The sequence below is a fragment of the Pithys albifrons genome, chromosome 7, assembly GCF_047495875.1.
Source record: "Pithys albifrons albifrons isolate INPA30051 chromosome 7, PitAlb_v1, whole genome shotgun sequence".
NCBI classification, from domain to species: Eukaryota; Metazoa; Chordata; class Aves; order Passeriformes; family Thamnophilidae; genus Pithys; species Pithys albifrons.
Window position 1 is genome coordinate 37,027,981 of NC_092464.1, and position 25,075 is coordinate 37,053,055.

Below are 25,075 nucleotides of genomic sequence, written 5' to 3' on the forward strand. Positions count from 1 at the left end.
TTGTTTGTTTTGGTTTGGGGTTTTTTCTGCATCTCCACTGCTGCAGGACACCTCTTGGTAATTAGAAATGACACTAAGTATTCATTCCCCTCTCCTTCACCTATCGCTGCCTCTTTGCCTGAGCCTGGAGCAGAGAAGAGGATCAAGATCCACCCCAAGGAGGGCAGACGACAGAGCTGAGAAAAGGCAAGGAAACATTTACTTCTAGGTCTCTCAATCTAAAGGTTCATATGTGAGGAAAGAACATGAAAAATAAGATGCAGCACCACGTGCAACCAAAGTCATAGAATACAATTTGCCTCCTTCAAATATTACTTCATTGCTACTGCTTCAATTTTTGAACACAAACCTTCAGCTAAAAGTTGTTAGACAAGATGTACAATGGGAAAAAACCTAGAAAGAAAATGTCAGCTCTCATATCCTGCCCTGTGCTGATGGGCAGAGATTTACTGTTCATTTTACCAGGCTTGAACTGGTTTGCCAAGATACTAGGCTTGGTGTCATCTTCTGATACTGTACCTCAGGTTGCATAAAAACTAAATCCGTTTTGCATAGAGATTGCAAACACCGTTAGGCTCAGAGCCCTCCTCGCTGTTCCTCCCTTGCATTCTTTTCACACAGGATATGTATTTTCTTCAAATGTTCCCAGGTTTTATTGAAAATAAAGAAAGTTTACATGTCATCACAAGTATAATTCATTAGTAACGGCACAAAAATGTTCAATAAATATTATCAGGGCTTTCAAAAGCTCATTACAAATATTTTAAAAATTGAGATAAATTAAAGTGTCTGCCAGTATGAACAAAAAGACTGCCTGTCTGGCCCCCTGTGTGTCTCCTCTTTGAACGTAATCACTGATTCAAATAGATTTTATCACCCTGATAGAACTTCAAAGCTCCCAGAAGAAAAATGCAATTTGCCCAAACCTTCCCAAAATATGCAGATGCTATCCCTGAATGTTATCCCTCTAGGTTGCAGGGTGCTTCTATCCCATGTCCAGGTGGAAGATTATTCACAAGCTCCACCTACAAGCCTGGATCCCTGCCAAGTAAGTTATAAGCAGACACATTTATCTATGTCCTTTAGTAGCAAGAGGAGAGTTGTCATGATAGTGTAATAGCACCTTTTACCTTTTATTCAATAGTGATATGGATAGTGTGCTTTTTCTTAAATTACACTACGAAGAATTATATGAATACAGTGGCAATTTCTGTTATACTTAAGCAGGCAAATTTCTCTCTACCACATAATTTACAGAACTCAAATTCAATAAAACATTACATGATGGTCCATTACTGTTATCAATTTTGAATAATCCATCTTCATTTTTCACTTTACTGGAAAATAAAGTGTGCCAAAGACAAAGTGGAAGGGAAAAAAAAAGGTCCCTGAGAAGGTGGTTTGTATAAACTTAGATTTTGCTTTACAATTACATGGAACCATCTACTGCATCGAAGCATCCTCCTTTGAAATAGCAATTGCCCAGAATTAGCATGACCACAGTCCTAAATACACAGAAATTTTTACATATGAGAACAGGCATTATACATGAATGAAAGACAAAGTGTCCTTGGCAGTTGATATTTTAAATGAGTATGTGGGTGAAGTAGAAAGCGGGGAGAGATAAAAGTTATCCAGCAGAAACACTGGAAAGTACTCAAAAACCTTCAGATCAAACATTGTCATTGGTGGCAAGAAATAAAATTACAATAGTCAAACATGGCAAAAGTAGCAAAAAGCACTCCTCTTTCTTTTGTGGAGTGAAGAGGTCAGCTCTATACAACCGCACCTGAGTTTAACAGCAAACCTTAAGGCTGAAAGTGTACACAGAGACAGCCAGTTTGTAACTCCAGTTACAATTCCAATCACAACCGTGACTAACACAATTCCTTGCTCTTACACTGCCAACTCATCACCCTGCCCTGCACCAGGCTAAGCTATACCTTCAAGTCAAATATCAGACTTGCTAAGGGAACCCAAGCCTTCCATTTCCTGACTTGTGTTTACATTTACAAACACACAACAGAAATTAGAGTTTATTTACTTGTTTATGGCTCTGAAGGTGGTTCAGCCCAACAAATGTTGATGCTTCACTTCAGCTCTAAGAGCAAAACAGAGAGAAACTCCCAGTTTAACTGCACATTTGAAGGGGCAGGTAGAGCCTCTCTGCAGATGGGAGGCTGTGGCACCACGCTCTGGGGGGCTGTCCCAGTGCATGTCACTGTCACCCCATGGCTGCTCAGGGCCACCCAGGGCAGCAAACTGACCACAAATGCCATTTTCTGGCCAGCAATGCACAGGAAAATACTGAATTCACTCTTTGAAGACAGCGGAGCTGTCTGTAAAGTGCACTGACATCAGCTGAAAAAATTTCATGTTTGTGTATTTGGTGATTTTATGATTGGCAACTGAAACATAATTTACAAAACTTACCCTGGCAAAGTGAGAGACCTGTAGTCACCTTTGGTAGCCTTGCTTGGCTCAGATCTGCTGCCACAAATCCTGACTCAACAAAATTTTTCATAGTGCACCACAAAGAGGTGCTAACAAGGTTCAACCTGTTTCTTTACATTCAGTGAGCTGGAATCACAACTGCTGAAGGACAAGCAAAACTCCTTATCTGACTGTACTTTGAAGCCCTCCTAGAAGGACTACAGAGAAATTTCTCTCGTGAAAAGGTGCACCACCCTCCAAAACTTCTTCTGCTTCCTATAATGCTTGTTCTATTGTGCCTGTATAGATGTGAATTTTCATTCAAGTTATAACTATCTGGACTTTGATTAAAGCTGACAAGGCACATTCCTGAGAACTCAGTTTTGAAATTACCATTTGAAACTTAAGAGTTAGGGGGGAAATTATTCAAGAAGACATTAGTCACACCCTTTCTTAAGGACACACTTCTAAGGTGTGGCTGAGGTTTTTTTCTTGTTTTATAAATAGATAATAATAATAATAATAATAATAACAACAACAATAATAAAAGCAATCTAGTTTTCAACAGTATTTTTACTAAATTCTTTCCTTTGACTGGGGAAGGGAAAGGTAGAAATATTTCCTGTCAACATTTTTGTCCTGGAATAAAAAAATCTTGAAAATTAGGGCCAGGTTTTGAATTACTACACTAACCTGGTAGAACCCTCCTTCCCACCAAAACCACCACCAAATTCTGTATTGATATTACAAAGCATAAGCCTGAAAAACGAGACATGCCAGTGTCTTCAGCCAATTTCACCAAAGTCCATTTTATTGCCTAAACATTAAGTTAAAGTACTCTAAATTTATAGATAATTTCCTTCCTTAACTTTTACACTGAAAGCAAATCTTTCCCCTCATCTGAGACTGTATCGTGACACCAGACCTTTCTTGTGCAGAACTCCTAATTGATTTCAGTGAGTTCTCGTGCCTTTAGAAACTGATAGCACGATTTGGTCCCTGGACATGGCTCAAATACACTTACGACAGTTTCAAAAATGTCAGTGGTAAGCCTGAGTTAGCTTTTTATCTTAGAAAACAGGAGATGAATTTAAACATGCATTTTCACTTGCACTAGCCAAACACACACACACACACACACAAAATACTTTGGATATTACATCACTATTACAAAATAACTTCTAAATAGCATCAGTTATTAAAGTGCTGCTCTAATTTTAACTAAATGTGATGTATCCTTGAAAAAGCTGTGATGAGTTCAGAAGTACAGCAAGCAGAACAAATTTAAAGGTTTTCATATAAGAATTCCTGGTCTGTGCTTATCATTGGACATTAGCTGTCACTGCAGGTAAAATTAACAATTTTCAGTTTTGCCAAGGTGAAATGCACCTACAGCAAACTCCTCTCTATTTCAGTGGTGGTTTGCTTCATCTGAAAGTATGCTGAGATATTTCTTGGCAAAACTAAGGCTAATACTGTCGAGGCTTCTTTTTGCTCCTTAGATTTTCCACAATACATAACAAACAACTCAAAATCTTATATAACTAACTGCAAATACTAACTTGATTAGCTAACACAGTCTGTAGGCTTTAGGGATGCTACTTGGTGTTCTTTCAAGTAGATTTGGTTGCAAATTGTCCAAAAATACGTATCTATTTCACAGATATAACTATTTCATATCTTTAGAGGAATTGTTTTCAGTGGTCATTTTGGGGTTTTCTCCCATTTTTGGGCCACTTTGAACACACTTTACCAAGCTGGTTAACCAGAACATATGTGGAAGTGCGGAACTTTAAATAAATATTTAATAACATTTGTAGTAAGAAAAATACATACATATTTTAATATATATTTACTGTAATAATAACACTAATATAAAATTAAAGAATCAGTATTTGCACTAGAAATCTGGTTCTACAGTTGCATTCATCACATCTGAAGAGCATCTTCTCATACGGTGTCATATAAATTAAATGCCCACTCAGAACCACTCATTCTTCTATTTCAGGTAATGAATACCAATCATGCACAAAGGATATGGCAAAAGCTGCATGCAAAACTAGCTGACAAACACTGACCAATTTACTTCAGAGGGAGAGGAAAGTTGAGAGAAAACAATGTGCTTTTAGGCAAGTCTGACAAAATAAATTTTATTTTCTGAATTACTTGCTTGGTTTTTTGTCCAGTTAAGATGGCAGTTACAAATCACTGTAACATGAAGCTACTATATAAGCTTCAATACTTTTTATAGTATCAATAGTTAATTTTTTAAACATTGTATTAAAGAAGACACTGTCGCTTACTTGTAAATATAACAACTGAAACTGCCAGGACCTAAGTTAACGTAAGTAATCCTTGCATGATTTCATGTATCTTATGAAATTTGGTATGGAAGACCCAGATCTTGAAAAACTCCTCTGTTATTAAGAGGAAACACACACACACACAGAGCTCTACAGAGAATTCACACAATTCCTTTACTTTCTTTTACCAAAAGGAGGATGTAAAAAATTTTAAAACAATAGTAATTAAGAACAACTACAAATGATATGCTGATTCAAACCTGGTACCAGAGCATTTGAAACACTTTTTATTCTCTAAGCTATGTAAGGAAAAACAAAAATGTTTCAAGAGAAGTACAAATTACGATTTTTTTTGTCATATTATAATCTACAATGAAAAAATTGTTCCCTAAGTATGTGTTTTCATTTAAAAATGTGGAATCTAAAGCAAATTTACCTATGTGTTTTTGCAATATTTCCTATTAAAAAATTCCCATTAAAATATTTTATTTTCTCTTAATTTTAAGATCTTATTATCTGCATTGAATATACTGTCATTTCTTCCATAATTTCTGCTTGATTAAATTCCATGCAACATGGCATTAAGTTAAATTCATAGAGCAGAATAAATTATAACAGGGTTAGCTTCTATAACAGGTGTAAAAAATAACACATTTTAGTGTTACTTATCAGCTTTGCTAGGGCTAGCTTTTTCTGCATTGAAGAGATGAAGTACATGTTCTGACGTGGACAGTGGCAAGCTCAGCAACTACTGTTTTTGTAACAAGCTACAAAAATACATGTAAAGAGTAGACAATCTTAAGATAAAGCTTTTAATTTTTAATATTTTCAGAAGCCTGAAGAGATGTTATTAAGACTTTCACTAGAATACAATAAAAATAAATGTGACCATCTCTGGTACACCTGTGAATGAAACCAGGTTGTTCAGTGTGTGCATGTGGTCAGTACGGGTAAAACTGCAAGACAAAAGGGAATCTGGTGGGTGACTTTGTGAATGGTTCTGCATAGAGCTACTCATTTCCTTTCCAGGGAAGACTCAGCTAGTCATAAACCATCACAACTGGGGCGAAATCAGGGTGTAAGAACAGCAGGTATTTCCACAAACCAATCCTTGAAGATTTCAGTCCTGTATGAACAGGGACAATGGCCCTGCAAGGAAGTGTGTTCCCTCAAAGGAGCTACGTAACAAGGTAGAAATGTGAAGAAAGACTTAAAAAAATGGCAATTACTAATTAGAGAGAGAAAGAAGGAACTCACTAAAAAAAAGGAAGAAAAAAGACAACTGACCTGAGTTCGGTTAAAAGCCACACGTGCAAATACTGCCTGTGAGATTCCTGCTCGTTTCAGTTCATCACGGACCCACTGGTAGATTTCGGAAGACACCTCTGTGTTTGTTGAGACCTGCTGCTCCAACGGCTTGTTCATGGATCTACTGACAGGAGGAGGGTGGTTCAAGTACTGTTGGTTTAAGGACTGCTGGGCTAGAAGTCTGTTCACTGCATACTGCTGGTTCAGTAACTGGGCCATAACCAGCTGTTGATTTACCAGCTGAGGGCTAATGGGAGTAGATACAAGTCCAGGGTGCAGGTTTGGAAGTGGTGTCCGAACTGATGGTTGACTCCCATGAGAGAGCTGAACAGGAGATGGAGGCTGTTCGGCTGTGTTCCCTGGGACAGGCTGCTGACCGAAGTTGACATGGTTGGCACCTTGCTGGGATAGTTCAGAAAGGCTATCCATCTCAACTGTGGTGGAAAAGAAACATTGAAAAGGCCACCATCAGACTGAAAATCACAAACTTGATTATCCTCACAAGACATGCTAATAAAAATGAACAAATACAAAATGGCCCAATGCAACCCAATCATGAGCGGGCTGCTGCATTTCACAGTGATGGACAGAGAGGACTTTGCACAAGGCAGTAACCAAATAGAGACAGGGCCAAGAGAAGAGAAAAACCATTCTATGTGCTGCAGGCGATGCAGGTCACACAGTAAGTGCATCTGTGCAAAAGGTAAGGAGAATTATTATGGGAAAGCATGCCTCTTCCAGAGAGAGAAGCTTCCAGGGACTGTTTTTGTTCCTCCCATGATGTCCCTGCCATGACATCTGCAGTTCCCAGCCACTGGAAATCTGTAACAAGCACGGTGAGGTGCAGACCTCCCCACGCTCTGCTAATTTCTAGATGGGACTGCTAGGAACTAGTATAATTTATGTAAATTACACAGATGGGCTGCTTTATCTTGCAACCATGTATGCATGTTTTTTTTCAGTGACTTGCAACATGGTTGAATTTTTTTCTTATATTAACTCATCTGCCTTGACACACCCTCCTTTTTATTTAACAACACGGTTTTTTAAACTACTAGAGTTCTTCCAGTTCCCCTCTTGTGCATGATTAAACAATATAAAATAACTCTAGACAGATATAAAGGATTTTCCTTTTTATCAATGTATGCCACTTTTTTTACTTTAAACAATCTCAGTTCTAGAGCTTTAGCAACACTGGTCTGGAAATAGCCTTAAGAAAATATGATTTATTTAAAAAGCAGAAGTCCGGTTTTTTCACAAAAGTGTTGTAGCAATGTTTTTCTTATACCAGTAAAGGTTTTGTGTTGTTCTTTTTTTAAAGCAGTGTTTGAGCTTTACATAGTGACTATGATCTTTACTAACAGTCATCAGTGCAAGGCCACCCTTTCCTCCACAAGGATGAGAGCTGGAAGAAGAAAGAGGCACCTGGATTCCCAACTGCATCCCTCTCTTCTTCCTCTGTCAGAAACTTAATAAATAAAAGGCAAGCCCACTGTTCTGCAGAGAGTTCACTTGTCCATGGCCTGAATCAGTCCTCAACCAGAGGCCCTGCTACTCCTCACCCGAGTGGCTTCGGGGGCAGTACTGCCTGTCCCCTCAGCATTAGGTTACACAGGAACACACAAAAACACATTTCCTGTTCCCTGGCTTCATTGTTCCCAAATTGGATGGTGAACCTGTCTTGACAGGCCACATAAGGAAAATTTTGCAGGGGTTGTGCCATGCAGGAGTGGTGCTGCAAAGGAGGTGGGATAGGCTGCTGTGGAAAAATCACTCTCCCATGCAGATGCTCCAGTGCCTTGCACATGGACCACCTGAAACCACGTGAAGCCTTACCACCAAATTTGGTGGTCTCAGAACAAGGCTTTTGGTGTTGCACAGAAGGTACAAAGCAGTTTAAGGAAAGAAGATACCTTTTTTCACTCTGGAAAGTAGAGATCAACCCAAGTGGGCCATTCACTTAGAATAGTAATTCAAGCAATTATCACAAAAGTGATGCATTGTCTTCATTACAGTTTTAAGCTATAAAAGGCAAGGAATCTGTTTTGGTAGATGAATGATTTTGCTTCAAATACTGAATGCTAAGTCAAGCTCAAAATACAATTCAAACTGAGGTCCCATTTCTCCATTCTGTTGAAATCTATGTAAAAGTCTTCTGATATAAAGTGTTTAAAATTATGTGAACAAGTTTAAGAAAGACAAAAGCTATCATAGAATTAGTATGTCCCACTGATAGATTTTTTTAATCCAATAATTTATTTGTGCTTACTACAACAAGCAAACAATTGTCACAACAAATATTTGTTAAAATGAATTGCAATTAGGGTCCCAAAGTTGGAGAAAAATAAGAATTTATAAAATTATAGCAGTCTTGCTGGAAGGTAGTGATAGTTATAGAAGCCTGTTTCTTTAAATATATACTATCCAGAGCAAGAAAAAAACACATACATTAAAAAATCAGTTCGTCACAGTTCCAGGAACAGGTTTTCTAAACAATTATTCCGTGTGGTAGAAGATCTCTAGATTTACAGAATGACAGCTTTACATCTCTGGCAACCCAAGTCAGCTTGGCTGTTTTGATAACAAATATTTATTTAAATGAATTCTTTCACTATATATGTGCTTTCTACATCTACTCATCAAAAGCATCCTAAACTTATTGTGAAGGGAACTGGCTTCTTATATGACTGTGACAGACCTCAATGTGACACATAATGGTATGTAACCACCATCAAGGCAATTTTTTTTTTTTGCTTACCCATCATATCTTTTGCCTTCTTGAAATGTTTATACCACCTTCCAAATTCCTGACATTTTGCTGCTGAGACATTTGCATAGTAAGTGCTGTTCACAATGGAAGAAATCATACTCTGTGTGAAAAGGGGAGAAGAAAAGAAAATCTGTAATGCAGAGCAGTACAAGTCAAAGCACAAATTATTTCAATTGTTGAACCATTATATTTTTAGAGTTTGAGAACCATATTGCATTTTTTAATCCTATCTTCCAAAGCCTTTTAAAAAACTTATTAATTGAGTATGAAAACAAACCAAGGTGTATTGTAAATAGGTGCAGAACAAGCAGATGTACTAAGGGAAGAACAAAGTTATCGACCAAGAAACATTAGGCAATGGAATGGGCTCTGGACAGAAGATGCTACTCTTGAAAGCGAATTTTGTTCATCCTATTTCTGCTTCTAAATTTAATTGACCCTTCACATACCCACACAAGTTTACAGCCATACATATCCTACACCGCCTTCACAAATGCAAGCAGTGACCCAAGTTACCCATATCCAGTCTCTCTGTGCCATTGATCACAGAGCAGGCCCCAGAAAATTGTAGCATCAAAGTTTAACTGACCTTGGAGTAGGATAAAATAAGGGGTTTACAGCAGAATAAAATATGTACCTAACAAACAAAAATGAACCCAGCCTTGCTTTTCCTAAGCAGTGAATTTTAAGTGATTTGCAAAAACAGGCTTATGAAAAGCTTATTGTCATGTCTAGGTCTGTAACTGAAAATTAGCTGTGAAATAGACCAAAGGATGATAGAGATGGGGTTTTTTTCCTCAAAGGTTCTCAAGCTATCAGATAGCTACAGTGAGAAATTTACCTTCTGCTCAGTTCTGACCAATTTTAAAATAGTGGAATTTACAATGCATAAAACTTTCAGTTCCAGTACATTCATTTACAAAATCAATTAAGACTAAGTCTTGCAAAATGAGATAATGCTCCAACTTGAAAATTATAGTCAATATATGATGTCTGAACAAAACAATTAGAAAATGTAATTTCAATAGACTGAACTTCGTCACTTTAAATTTCTATGTGGCAAGTACTTATTTTTAGTTTAACTATAAGAATTGTCCAGTGTATCAAGAAAATGACAGTCAAGAAGACAAAACCCTGATTATCATGTTTCTTTGCTGTTCAGCATGTAACATTAAGATACATTTGTGCTGTCATAAGATTGATATACAGCATCAACCCTTTGTTACACAAACTGCAATAACCACTGGAAGAAAGAATTTGGAGTAAAAATGCAATAAATATTACTATAAGTCTTCTTTTATAAGGCTAATTCAGCTACTGACTAAAAGTATCTTGATTATTGATCTTAGCAAAGTTCATTATAACCATTTTCTAAGGCATTAATCAGTATGAAGCTACTTGCAGAGGCTCAGAACTGCTAAGAGTGAGGCAGTATCGTTGATGTCAAATGTGGATACCCTCTACTCAGAAGGCAGCTATTCTAATGTTTCTCTGAATCACCAAAATTCTTGCCATTTCTTCATATTAATCTGGCATTCCTGAAACTAGCTAGAAGCCTTTTGTCAGTGGCATAAAAGGAGAGTGAAATCTTAATAGACCACTGCAACTCTAGCCTGAATGACCTAAATCAAGCCCAGCTGAACCCCATTTCAATTTCCAGTATAATAAGCAGTATCAGTAATGTCTAATATACGTACAAAATTACCCTTTAGGCGCTTTTACAGATTAAGTAATCTTAAACAGGGGCATGTGATACATAAGGTATGACTCAAAAAGTCCTGTGGATCTGAACTGGTAAATTATATGACTGCACAGGTATTCTACACGCAAAACCTGTAGATCTGTATGCGCAAAATGGGGAACTCCACCTGTGATGGGCCACTACCCTATATCAGCTCATGCATATTTTGTGGATGTCATTTACACTTCAAGGTGGTTTTCTCTTATTTTACTTTGCCCCTTTCAGACATATTCTCATGCCCAATTAACTTTATTAGTATGAAAACATGTATGTTAGTAATAATTTTAGTAAATTACCTATTACTGACAAAGATGTTTGTCTAAGATTTCCTAGTCCTCCCTCCCATGTCATTTTACAAAGATGATATACAAATGACATGGCAGTTTGTGCCATCCCCTGTTTCTTCAACAATAGATTTAAGGCAGTTACTTTACAACCAAATTAGGGACTGGTCTGTTTAAGCAACACTGCTAGGAATTTTAGCTTCTTGGACACAACGCGAATTTCAAGATTCTTTGGTTAACATCGGGATGTAACTGCTGTTCTTCAAAGTAAATTAAAAAAAAAAGACAGACATTACAAACACATTTAAAAATGAAAATTATCCTGCATTTTCTTCGAGAACACTTCATGCAAACATTCAAGTGATATTATCTATGCTAAGAATCCTCATCAGGAGGAATCAATGATTTATTTACTAATTCACTGAAGGCAAAATTTTACAAGCCAGATAAAATATTACTACCTTGTTAACTCAGAAAATAACGTGACAACACTGAATTTCATTGTTTCTATGCTTTATTTATTGCCATCAAATCTGCAGTCACATCAATGCAGAGAGATGTACTTTGCTACAGAAATTCCTATTGCTGTAGAATTTCTGTACACATTTTAAGGTCAATTTACATATACGAATGTCCGGTGTGCTTAAGACTCACAAAATTAAGATTAAGCCTATTGGTTAGTGGTCTTCAGAGATCCACAATCTAAACTGGCGGCATATTGATGTTTTTCATATTACCTGGGTCATTTCACTTGAGGAGCTCCCCATGTCTCGACTTACCAGTAATCAAAATTACTGTATTTGAAACACATCATATTCAGGTACTACTGCTTACATCCTCCTCATCTGGGAGGCACAGAGGCCTTTCACACACAAGGATGATGAATATAAAGACATCATACAAATATTCAATTGCATCACATTCATCACTCATAACCAGATTTCTTTTTCACACATTGCAAAGAAAATTGAAAGAATGCAAAAACTGGTCACTTGCCTTCCAGCAATTTATCCTTGAAAATAAGTTGTAAGACTTCAAAATCTCAAATTTCCTTCTTACCCCTCTCCCATACTCCCTCCTCCCAACCACATTACTTGCAGTCCTGTTCTGAGAATCGGGAGATCTCATCTGACATGGTGCCACCTTCACAGAAATCCCACTATTCTGGAATGATACCATCTGCTGCAGCCCAAGTGCTCTTTTTTTAGCCAAATAAGTTAATTATAATTAGGCATCCAACAACTGTGTGGAGGTAGGGGTAGAATTTGTTCTGAAGTTCAGCTGAGGTTCACCCAGAGTACATTGAACAAAATCCCATTTTCTCTGGAAGATTTAATACCAGAGATTTGAAAACCAGGCACCATCTTTTCTCAAAGAAGTTGGGGAACTCCCTGGGGAAATATCATAAATCTCAACCAGAAATATTTTCATATGCTTATCAAACAAAACCCAATAAAACGGTAGCATCAGACACCTTTTGTATTGTGCCAGAATCTAATGCAAGGTGTGTCCTGCCAGACACGGGAGGACCTGAGCTTTCCTACTGCCTAATTGCTGCAGCCACTGCTGCAGGTGCTTCAAGAGAGGCTTTTCTGAGTCATTGCCTCTAACACTGCTCTTCAACCAGGTGAAGTGCTGTTCGATCATCGCTAAAAGTATACTGTTGTCCTTTTTGCAAAGCAACAAAAACAATGTTAATCAGGTTAATTCAATCATCTAAACCAAAACTGTTCATGCTTTTCTGCCAAATCAACCAACCACAGCAAAATCTGTTATCAGTGATTGCTCAGCTTCCAGTCAAAAAAGCTTTTAACCCCCACAGTCCCAAAACTTCCCCTAAATAACCTTAAAATTATTTTTATATGGGCAGAATAAGGTTGTTTTCATGCCTCATGAAGGGGCACTTGGGCTGCAGTATTTACACAGAGCAAATACATGCTAACAGACTTAGCAGAGAGCAACAGACACCACAGCTTCCTAACACAAATCGGCTGAATTAGATATTGGGGATTCCTTTGCAAATTAAACATTTCCCTGAAAAGGAGCATTGTAACCAAAACTTACTTAGGCCTTCCAGGTTGTTTAACTAGGAAAAAAAAAAAAAGAAATCTGAGCTTTTTTGAAACTCATTCATCGGTGTTTAAAGCTTCGAGCCTGCTCAGTGGAAGGGGCAAGGGCTGCAACAACTTATTTACACAATTATCTAAATACGATTAAACAGCTGATGGACAAATATTAAACTGGAAAATGTATAGTCATTTCAGCTTAATGTAATCCCCTTTCTGTAAACACCCAAGATGATTTTTTTTCAACCAGAACAGTCCTGACATCTCATAAGCCTAAGGGTGAATAGCAAGAGATTGTTTTTGATAGTTATAAATATTCAAAAGACATGCAGACCATCTGCTTTCATAATACAGGTAAAGCAAGACTGAAATGGTGACTGCTGTATAAAAATGGTTCTTTTAACAAAGTCTTCCTCTCCTCGAAAACTATAAAGACAGATGTCAAAAACTGTTTACACAGGGTAATCAGGAGCGTGCAAAATGTAATATTCCTTTTACACACAGTGCTTGCTAAAAAGATTTTTTTTTCTTTTTCTTCCCATCTGTGTGTTGCAACACATTTCTACAAGTTAAAAACATTTTTTCAAACAGAGATCTCATGAATACCCAAAAACATGCTATCTGGTTTCTGAATGCTAATTAATTTCAACTAAGGAATCTGATTTTTTTCTGTAGAAAGGAATGCATGCTTTTGAAATGGAGTACTTCAACAATGACAGACACTGAAAACAGAACACCCCACAAGTTTAATTTTGCACTAGTTTGACACCGGCTATTTTCACAACTGTTTTACATTCAAACCCGCATCTGCTAAATCTGGCTATAAGACAGGCAGCAACTATTCTCCCACTTTTCAAATGACATTTTATTTACGTTTTACTATTTATCAAGTTTTTCAGTCTAAAGCCTTGTAACAACATAATGGTTTTGTCAAGTGATAAGCTGAAGATACCTCATCTTACAAGCAGAGTATGAACAGCGCTGCCCATAAACCCTACAGTCAATTTTCAGAGCTGAAACACTAATCTTGACAGTATTCTTTTAATGTATTATATTAATGGTACAGAGGCGTTAAGCACCTTTTTTATAATTCTCAATAAAATGAGCATTTACTGAACAATCTGTCAAACTACTGGCTCCGTTTTTTAAAGCCAAACTTTTAAGGCTCTATTCTACTTTGTCTTCCATAAATCCTCTGCTTTACATCCCTAGACACCAGCAGGGAAGCATGTTCCAATGCTGCAAACCTAACATGCCTTTTTTAAAAAAAAAAGAAAAAGAGAAAAGCTACGAGCCTTTGTCCCTAGATCTAGTTTGAATAGTGATAAAGTTGCAGAACAGAACTTAAAGATTTGGGAGTGGGGGGGGTGGGGAGGATCTTTTCATAAAGGACAGAGGAACTTTGTTTCCCCTATCCCAGCCACTATCAGTGGCTTTTGTTCGCTTGGAAATAGCAAGCATCAGTTTTAATACAAGCTGAACTCTTCGGAGTGCTTATTTCTCAGGAGGCTCTACGTTAACATTTTTCAAATGAGAAGGGAGCATTCAAGCCCCAAACGGATAACACAAGATTATCCCCAAATCAAAAGATTTTAGCCTGCCTGAGCCTACGCCAGCCCACGTACTGCAAAAACCCAACCAGAGCAAAATGATGTTCCTAGTGTTTTGGCATGGCAGAGAAATATCATCTGCCACTTCAAATAGAAGCAGACCAAATATATCCAGGCACTAGCTGTTTTTTGGACAAGGAATCATGAAATGGACAGTTTAACTGCATACGAAGAATTATGTTAAATTCCTTGGTCCATTAGCTTGAACTATAGCAAATAACGCAACGGAATTTGTTGTCATATGCCCTATAAACACGTAGGATCAGGGGAAAACCCACAGATGGACAGAGAAGAAAAAACTTTTGTTTGTGCCTTTGGCATTGCACTTGGATGGCTATCTGACCTCCATACTGTTGCCAGGGTCAGGAGAAGTAAGGATCTGCATGGCAAATGACAATCATATAAATTAAAACTGAATAAAAGGCAGATTTACAATGATGGCACAAGCTTTTCTTCCAATATATGGGCAGGTCTTTCCTCCTTTCTCCTATCCTTGTAAAACCTAAATTATCTCCTCCTTCTTTTCTGCCTTATGTTGTCTTTAAGAATTATAAATGTATGTATTAATGTAAACATAAAGCTACATAGAATATAATGGAAGAAGATATAAAACTAACAGAACCCAAATAATATATACATATATACACATATATTTAGAGATGCATAGAAATATATCCACACATGGGAAGATTTTGAAAATCCAAAATGAGGATTCAGCATCTGAAGGAACTGATCCTTGCACTATTTTTACCATTCTGCCATGTAAATTCCCAGTTGCTGCATGACAGAGCAGCATTCTCACAATGTTTTCCTAGCATCTCCCACTGATGGATATAAATAAAGCTCAAATAAAAAGCTGCTTCCCAAGATACTAGTCTTATAACTACAAAGGTTAAAAGCTTAAAAGAGAGAAAGAAAGGTAGGTGGGAAATGTTAATTCAGATTTAAAGAACTTTGTAACTGCTTTACAAGCCTTATGGCACAGTGCCTTAGACTTAAAAAAAAAAAAAAAGAGAAAAAAATAAGTCACAACCTCAACCTATAAAAGATAAGGAAACAGAACACATTTTTGTCTTCACTGTCAGTTGTCCAACATCAATCTTTTTAAGAATCCTGATTTTTATTGCACACAATTTGTAAATAGCAAGTACTTAGTAGCAAAAGTCTTGCCTAAATCCTTCCTAAAATCAACCAGGATGAAATATAAAATGAAAAATAATCAGTATTTAATAAGTTAATTCTTGATTTACTTCATGGAATTAAAATGAAATTGAGAGGTGAGTTATTATACCCTAAGATTCTGATTACACAAGTGCCTTTGCCAGCAGAGCTCTGAAATCTGAGAGCTCCATGGGTAAGAAAAGCACTATCCATTTTAGCCAGGAATCCATTTGAAAGAGCTGTTATGAGGTAACTAGATTGCTTTAGACTGTTCTTTCAGCTTGAACTGGGAATGTGTTTTCAAGGGCTCTCCCAATTGCTCCCACACTGGTGCTCATCACAACACTATCTTGGGGCATACAGGTAGAATTTCTTCTGGATGAAGCCAGACCCAGAAGCCATGCTCCAACCCTGGCTGGACTTCAAGGCCACAGGATCACAGCTAAGCAACGGCAGGGCAAGTTCCAACCCTCCTTACCAGTTCCATGATGTGGTGACAGCATCCTCAGCCTCTCTCCAGAAGGCTGCTGTTCCTACACTAGGCAATACACTACATGAAGCTTGTCCACCTACACCCATCTCTTCTCCTCAAGATGCAACAAAGCAAGACTAGAAGCAGCTAGAGCCAGGAGAACAATCCAAATTATCCAAGATGGATGTGGATAGGGCAAACCAGCAATTCTTGTATGGGAATAAAGAGGTAGATGAGGCCTTGGAGATCTCACAGACTGATGTGGTGAAACTCTGAAACACCTTACTCTCAGGTTGATTGCTTTTCTTTCCAACCACTCTGTCCCAGCCAGATCAGAGTGCTTCTGACTTGTTTCCTATTTGAAATGCTTATCCTAATGTACATGCTTTCAGACACTATCCTAATGAAAATGCTTTGTGTGATACAGGACATTTTAGACCTACTAATGCATTAAAGTCAGCTTTGTGTATATTAAACTTTCCACAAAAAGTGAAGTATATACATTCTCCTGATAGACATGTTGATAACTGCCCTATCTTCAACCAGCCACAGTGGTAGGATTCAATATAGTTTTTGTAGAATTGCTTAATATCCATCATGTTAAGGAAGATTTCCTTGCTGGGAAATAGGACACAGTTTTCAGCAAGTCTCCTCGGATTCCACTGTTCTGCTAGGCAAAGCATCAGATGTCTGGCATGAAGTTGAGCCCTAAGGCACAATGTCCAGACAAGAAGTCATTAGACTCAGTAGCACTAACAGTTGCCTTGCTGAATTTCTTTTGGTATTAAAGATAAGCCTTTTCTTTGATCTCTTTTCCTTTTTTGACACAAGTTTTTGCAGATTTTTAAAGTCAAAAGAGGCCATTGTGGACATCTATTTTGAAATCTATATAAAAAGAGACCCTAGAACTTCATCTAGCAGTTTCCAAGTTCAGCCAAGTTACCAGTGGCTGAGATAGAGAAATCATCTGATATTTATCTGAAGACTTCTTGTGCTGGATGTTTCACCACATCCCTGATAATCTCTTTCACCAGATATGTATCCCTCCATGAACCTTGTAACTTTTTAATATATAACTAGTCATACATTAAAAAACCAAAAAGTGAGCACATCTCTCCATCTCTCATGCCTCTGATTGCTTGCTTAAATACCTCTCCAGTGCTGAATGCAACACCCCTTATCTTTTTTTTTTAACTGGTTAAGTGTCAGTTTTATTGCTTCAGGCCACATAGCCCTCTATGAGCCACCTGCACATCTGATTAATTTTTATCATATAGACCCAAATTCTGTGAGGGAGGTGCTGCTAGAAGCACATGAAGAAACTACTTTCTGTCCTGAGAAAAATGTAAAAATTTGTCAGGAAAAAAAATTTATAGTATGAAATTTGCTATGGATTCTTAACTTCTGCTAAGTGAAATCATATAAAGATGATATGTTAAGCAGCTATGTTAGCCAGTTTTGTCTCAGTGTTGATATCTTTCACTGTCAAGAGTTTGTTAAAAGTATAAATGCTCTGAAGAATTCATAAAAAAGATCCAAAATTCAATGAAAGTATCTCGAAAGAGAAATGTTCCAGCTAGTTTTCCATGAGGAATATGTACAAGCACTTTGAGGTTCTATTTACTATTTTTTTTTCCTTAGGCACCCATTATATTAAAATATATAAAGTTTAAAAAATGTAGCTAGATTAGGGTTAGCACACAAAGCTCCTCCTTAAAAAAACAGTGCAGAATAAGTAACACACCTGTAAGAGCTTGGGGATGTGCTACCTGGCATGTATATTTTGGTGGAATTTTTATTGTAAGATAAATTCATAAATATATAAATACACACACAACCCTGAAAATTCTAAGAGTCTAAATATACTGATTCAAATACAAACACCCTAGTTGAAATTATAGATCTCAAAGGCCATTGATAATAATGTCCTTTTGCAGGTGTTTCACTTTTTTATCATTACAAACCTCAACCCTCTCCCTGACAGTTTACTATGAAGTACAAAATCCTTTGAACAATGGCACAGCCAGGCACAGGTTGTGCTTTAGCACAGTTTTCCCCTTCTTCTGTTGCAAGCTTATGGAAGAACTGAAGCTCTCAATGTAGAACTTAAAAAAAACACCAAAATAAAATTAAGTGAGACAGGTGCATTAAGAAGAACATTTCATCTGTTCCCCCCTCTGGGGAACAGAACTTTTCCCTTTTGAGCAATTTATTCCATGGCTTGGAGTAAGGGACGTCTGAAGTTGCTCTGTCCTGAAAAACCTGTCCTCTGATCACTGCTACAAGGCACCAGGGAAATCTGATACCATTTGTGCTATTCTTAAAGAAGTGTCCAGGGAAATAGAGACAAAGTTAACTCTCACCTTAGGGTTCTCCTACTATGTTTCTTGGAAATAAGAAGAACCTAACTATTAATTACAAAAGCAAAAAGTGGTAATGGTGGGAGAGCAAGCTTTGAGAGTTTTGCTCAGTCTGTTTGAGAAACTCATCTCTTTTCTTCTAAGTTATAATTAGAGCAAAGGCCTGCATGAGTCCGGTCTGACAAGGTGAGAGTTACTTGTCTCTGAGCACTGCCTCTCAACAAGTGGGTTCTGTTTGCTTTTGTTCCTGTCAGGTAAAAAATTATTACCAATTCAAGTAATTTTCTCCTGATAAATCTTTATGCCTACACTCCTGCGTCCCCTAACACAGATGTACCTCAGCTTCAAATCTGCTGACAGTGACACTACAGCACCTACAGAATTTGCTCAGCTTTCGGGTAGGTTTTATAACCATGCTGATCTCTGTTCCTCCCACCACTGCTGGTAATAACTGAACCAGTCAGGGAAGGTCTCTGCAAACCAGTCACAGCAGTGATTAAGATGTAGACATACATATCTCCTCACCCTTTAAATAGAAGGCTTAATTGGCAATGTGGATAGCAGCTTTCTAATGGACAGAAATTAAACTCCATTTAATTCCTGAGGACACAATTCCAATGCACAAGGTTTACCACACATTTGGAGCATGGAGGGAGGGGGGAAGGAAGGAAGCACATGTACAACTCTCTCTACCTCTGACAACCACTGAGCAAAAGCAACATGAGGACCAGAATGGCATAAGTGTGGCAGGTGTGAATTGACCTGCACTGGCAAAGCTGTGAGCTGGGAAACTTGCAAATCACATGATTGTGCAATACTTGGCTCCAGTCAGTGCTATCATGTTATTAAAAAAAAAAAAGAAGAAGAAAAAATATCTTAAAGACATGTACATCAAGTTAAGGGATTAACTGTCAAGTGACATTACTGAAAATAGAGACAATATATTTCTTTATTGTTAATGAAATTCAGTTAAAAGTGAAGGAAGTGATAAAGAATGTACTGTTTTGTAATGTATTTTACATAAGAACGTAATATAGAAAGGGAAGTGCAATTAAATCTTAATGTGGACTTTCTTATTTTTAGTTTATCATCTGGTTTACATTTTGAGCCCCTTTGCAGCAGTAAATTATGCTGGCATTTCTTAGGGAATAACTGCCATGTTAATTTAGTTTAATAAAATAACTGACAGAAAAGGGGGAAAAGATGCAAGAAAAGACAGTACCCCCCCACATACTCACTCCTTATCTTTAGCTAAGTATTCAAATGCTTTCTATATGAATTGTCCGTGGTCCAACTCCAGCACCATGTAATAATACAATACATTACAACACAGTACAATGCAATCTTGGGTTTCTGTAGCGCCCTTCATGCAAGCATCCCAGGGTGCTTTACAATCATTATGAGTTAAAATTAAAACTGAAGCACATACAATTCCTAATAGAATCATTTTAAAAATGCTAAACAGAACAAATAACTTTTAAGTCTAGATTTAAAAGTCCCAACAGCCAAGCTTTCCTCACTTCAATTGGCAATGAGTTCCAAAGCTAGGGAGCAAAGCGACTAAAGGCTCTCTCATGTTATGTTAAAGGATCTCTCATGTTGTTTATACTTGTGCAGTACTCTACAGCCAAAAATTTGCCAATAAGAGAAAAAAAAAAGATTTATTTGCAGTCTTGCTTTAAAGAACACTGGAGGAGTGGCTTGTTAACTCTTAAATAAAGTTATGAAAAAAGTAAATTAACCAGTCACTTGGCCATGACTGCATTAAGAAGTATGCAAGAAACATGAACAAATGAATAAAAAATTTTGCAGTAGTGAATTACTTGACTGGCTCTCAAGCCTCTAAATACACCCAGAAGAAAAAACCCCATTGTTATATGTATACATGTATCTATAAAAAGAAGAACATCACCACAAATATTTAAAATCCAAGTTATTCTATATACCATTCTCCAGACCGTTGAATGAAAACAGAAGTAGGGCTCAGTCCTATGTTTTAGAAGAAAAACATATCAGAAGAAAAAGTGCTGTATTCCTTTTCATTCTGTCACTTCCCCAAACCCTGAAGTCCATATGATGCAGATAATCACTCACATGACACAGTTCTCAAAATTGCTGAGACACAATCACAAATGGCTAGCCCACAGTGTGGGACGCACAGTCCCAAAAATGCATGAAGTTTGTTCACGAGAGAGCCTGGCAGAGGACAGGTGCCTGTAACTCCACACAACTGACTTAAGAAGAGTAAAAAAAAAAAAAAAAACCAACAAAAAAACACCTCCCCCCAACAGTAGCACCATTCCCCTGTTGGACTCCTGCATTTTTCAGAAGCTGAACCACAAGACCTCAATACAGCACAGATACTAAGGGACACACTGACACTTTACAGACTCCTCTGAAGTCAGAAGCTGCATTTATTTGAGGACCAAGTCACGTTTCCCCACTCCTCCCCACAATAATTTCAAGCCTCATAACTGTTGGAAAGGGACTCTACATCCTTATTATATGTAATTCTAATGAAGAGGCAGAAAAAATAGCTATATATTCTCTCCTTTAATAGGGAATTGCCCAAATAAAGCAGTTGTAGATAGACTGGCATAGCTCTAACACTGAATGTTTAGGTGCATCTAAAGAACATAAATCAGTAATCAAATGATCAAGCAACTGAAAGGTTAAGTACCCTGTGAATGTCCTCACACAGCTCTACCAACACATTTATTACATCTTGCTCAATCCATCAACAATAGGCTTTGCACTCCCCATTCTATTTGGATGACTAAAAATCATAGGCACAAATTTCAATAGTTAATTGCAAATGTTTTAAAAATCCAGATACCATGTCAGCTTGAAGAGACATCACAGTGAATGCTCTTGAGCGAGTGGGGAGCAGGTTGAAAAGCCCTGCCTGCCAAAACCTGAGCCCAGGCCCTCAAGGATTTACTTCCCTGAAATAATTAATGACATCTTTAAAATCTAAAGTATAGCAACTTCTATAACAGAAAAAGGAGCTGCATTCCTTACTTAAGTTATTAATTATTGGGGGAGGGGTGTAAGAGAGAAAATACTTATAACCAAAAAAGAAATCCAAGGACTTGATCTCAGGTCTAGGCAGGTAAAATTTAAAGGGGAAGAGGTAAAAAACACCGTTTGGTTTTGTGAAGTGTGAATTAAAAATCACGCATAAAAAGTATTTATTTTGTCAACTCTTCATAGGTCATTCCTTGATTATCTACAGGTATAGAAATTTTAATTTTAGAAAATGTAACTTTTTTGGTTAGGATTTTGGTGGGGGTCAGAACAGCAGCAATAGCTGCTTATTTGCTATGATGGCCAGGTGCCTTCACATTAGGTGAACTGAGAAACACTGATGTTCCAAGAAAGCTTTCTGCCTGTTGTTTCTGTCAGATCATATGAAGTCTGCACAGTGTCTACCTAAAACATGCAAATTCAGTGCAGGATATCTGAACAGAAAGGAAAGCATATAAACTATACCATGCCCATGTCAGATGCAGAGAGTCATTCACTACAGCATGGAAGTTTGTTCAAAATGCAGTCAGGATAGTTACATTTATCACAAGTGCAAAACTATTCAGACTTGGGTATCATATCAGCACTTGTTCTGTATATGCATATGCTTCATGGAATGCAAACACATATCCCTCTGACTGAAAAAACACCCTCATCACCAAGAGCAAAATTATGTAAATGACATTATAGGTGGGGCAGAGGGAAACACAATATCTTAAAAAAAAATTAAAATAGCAATGCAATGTCTGTAAATTACTATGTCCCCAGGTATCACAGTCTCTGGATATACTTAATGGAAATATTGCGTGTCCCCTACAAAATATTGGAGGGAAAAAAAAAAGCTACAGAGATTTGAGATTCTACTATATATCAGGCCTGGAATTTCTCATCTATAATGCACTGACTCATGGTTGTCCTGAGAGTCAGACTAGAAACAAGCAGTTTTGAAGGATGAGCGTGATGGGAAAAAAATGCAAACAAAAAACCCCCAGATACCTTCATATTTCAGGATACTAAAAGGTAAGAGAAAGCATACATTGCTTCAGAAGTGCTTTTGCAGTGGTTTGATAAAGTCCCTGTTTGCAAATACTAACCACAATTTAGAAAATCTTTTGGTAAAAAAAAAAAAAATCAGGCGAGATAATACCAGAACAAAAATCAATGTCATTTGATCACTGCCATATTTTCAAAGCAGTGCCCAGATACTATTTAATCTCTACAATCTCCTCATTGGTGGGTGACTTGTTATCTTCTTTCCTAGAAAAGGTTACAGAAACTCAAGATAAGGTGTACCTCTAAATGTTCAAAATCACACAGTGAGTTCATTTCAGAATTATCAAATGAATTTCCCATTCTTTTCTTGAACCAATAGCCCATGTTGCTCTCCCCTTCCTCATAAAATTTGATCTAACTATATACATATATAAATGTATAGAGTGAAAGATACAACAATTCAATTGGGACAAACAAGGAAAATCCCCCCTTATTAATATCAGCAGAAATACAGCCTGCAGTATTTCAGTTATTAACCATGGAGGTAATAAGAGACTTCTGAACTAAAATCAAAACACAGCAAAACTGTGAAAGTATGAAAATGCTAAGACTAAGACTGAGAAGAGATGTTGAAAGACTAACGTTAAATAAATAAATGCAACAGAGTTGCCTGCTTGCCTGATCACTTTAGAGCAGCTCCCAGAAGACTAAGGTAGAGTACAGCTTCTGTGCAAGGGTTTGGAAATAAGAATTGATGGTAGAACAACTTCTTTAAAACCCTTTGGAGACTGAAGAGCCAAAACAGGAGGGAAATGAGATCTAGGCCACTTGTGAGATAGACCAATTTAATGGAATGCACAAGACAGTCCAAGATTGAGCCTTAGATTAAATTCTGAGTTACTTTCCCCATCAAAAGAAGTCTGGAGAGGAAGCAGAAATGAACCGAGCTGTGCATATGGAACTCCAAACATCTTTCACTCGGCATCTGCACATGTTGCTACTCTCTAGCAATAAAATCTGCAAACCTGATGCAGAGGTTGAAAATACCCACTGCAGCACATAATTCCGAACAGGCTTGGCTTTTCCATGCAAAATTTGCAGTGTCCTTTCCTTTTACCTTGACTGCTTGATACCAAAAATTTGAGACTAAACCTCTGGATGCCAATTTGCAACACCACAGCAATTCAAAGCCACGTACTTGTTCCGGTCGATCCTGAGCACTCCAAGTCATGTCTACAGGGATTCCCCACAATGCGGGCTCACATACAGAGCAATAAACCCGACCTTCAGGGGTGGCCACAGCAGTCACAGGCAAGACAATTACAGTAGCTTCAAAAAGGACCATGTATTCAACTCTGCTAATGAGAGTGTAAGACACAGTAGTATTTTACCAAGGAAGGCACGAAGAGTTCTTACCTTTATGCCCCAAGATTTTAGTTGGACAAGAAATCAAATGGCAAAAAAAATTAAAAGAAAAAAACACCCCACACTCAAGCCAATAATGATGTTAAGTTTTTATGACTCTATAACTGAAACAAACTGGTTCTCAAAGTTCGTTTGCTCACATATTCTCAAGCTATTAAATATGTCTGCACTATAAAACTTTGCTTGGTTTTTTGTGTGGTTTTTTGGTTTTTTGTTTTTTTGGGGGGGGCTTTTTTTCAGGACATAGAATGCCAGTGTTCTGAGCAAGTTTTTAATATAAAAAAATGCAAGATTCTTTAAGAAAATCCATTAAATTCTAAGTGAGAACAGGGCTTCAGAGATGCACTGCACTGAGCACAATGGCTTAAATACGTTAAAACAAATCCTTCCATACCTACACAAAACAGAGTATTGCCAATGACAGTGAAAGAAAATGATAACTACTCTCATTTTCACTTGGAGCCATTTTTCTGTGGTTAATAAATTATATCCATAACCATGTTAGTAAGTTATGGTATGGTGTCACTGCATTAGTTTGCATTTGTAATGAAGCACTTCACATGAAATCACCTATACTTGTGGAAGTATGTAACAGAAGAGACCACTTCTCTGCTCTCCAAAGAATCTCCCATGCTGGCACGTTGACGGACCTGCTAAGGAAAAACTGCCCTCTGCCTTGCTTTAACTTCTCCCCTCTGCTGCAGTGGCACGCTGCTGCGGGGCAATTCACAAACTTTAATACCTTTAATAAATCACTAACACCCTTAAATCAGTATCCCTTCCATAGGAGGGATATACAATGAGTTATTAGTTAGGCAAATATGGGAAGCACCCAGATCAATTTAGTCATGTGAAAAGGACACAATTAGATCAATGAGTCTTCCCTCAAGCTCCCAAAGGGAAACAGGAAGACTGACTCCTGGGCTCTCAATCATCTGCTGTAAGAACTTGCTTTTCCAAAAGTTAAGAATAAATAAATGTATATTAAGCTTAGCATGATTTGACCTTAAAGAAAAAAGAGAAGCAGAAGGTATTTACATTCTTGCAACCCAACGACGGCAGCGCTGACAAAGATAGAGAGAGCAAAAGTAATAAGCATGTTTTTAACAATAGAAAGAAACT

General features: G+C 37.5%; 1 protein-coding gene across 6 annotated transcripts in view; it reads right to left on the reverse strand.

The window, feature by feature from the left end:
* The window catches only part of SATB1 (SATB homeobox 1), a 92,254-nt gene that overhangs the window by 37,978 nt on the left and 29,201 nt on the right, over positions 1 to 25,075 (reverse strand). For all 6 annotated transcript variants that reach the window (XM_071561063.1, XM_071561062.1, XM_071561067.1 and 3 more), the window contains 2 exons: positions 8,803 to 8,914; positions 6,024 to 6,478 (listed from right to left, as the gene is read on the reverse strand). In XM_071561063.1, the coding sequence (XP_071417164.1) occupies positions 6,024 to 6,478; positions 8,803 to 8,914 (567 nt within the window). The remainder of the gene's footprint in view (positions 1 to 6,023; positions 6,479 to 8,802; positions 8,915 to 25,075) is intronic.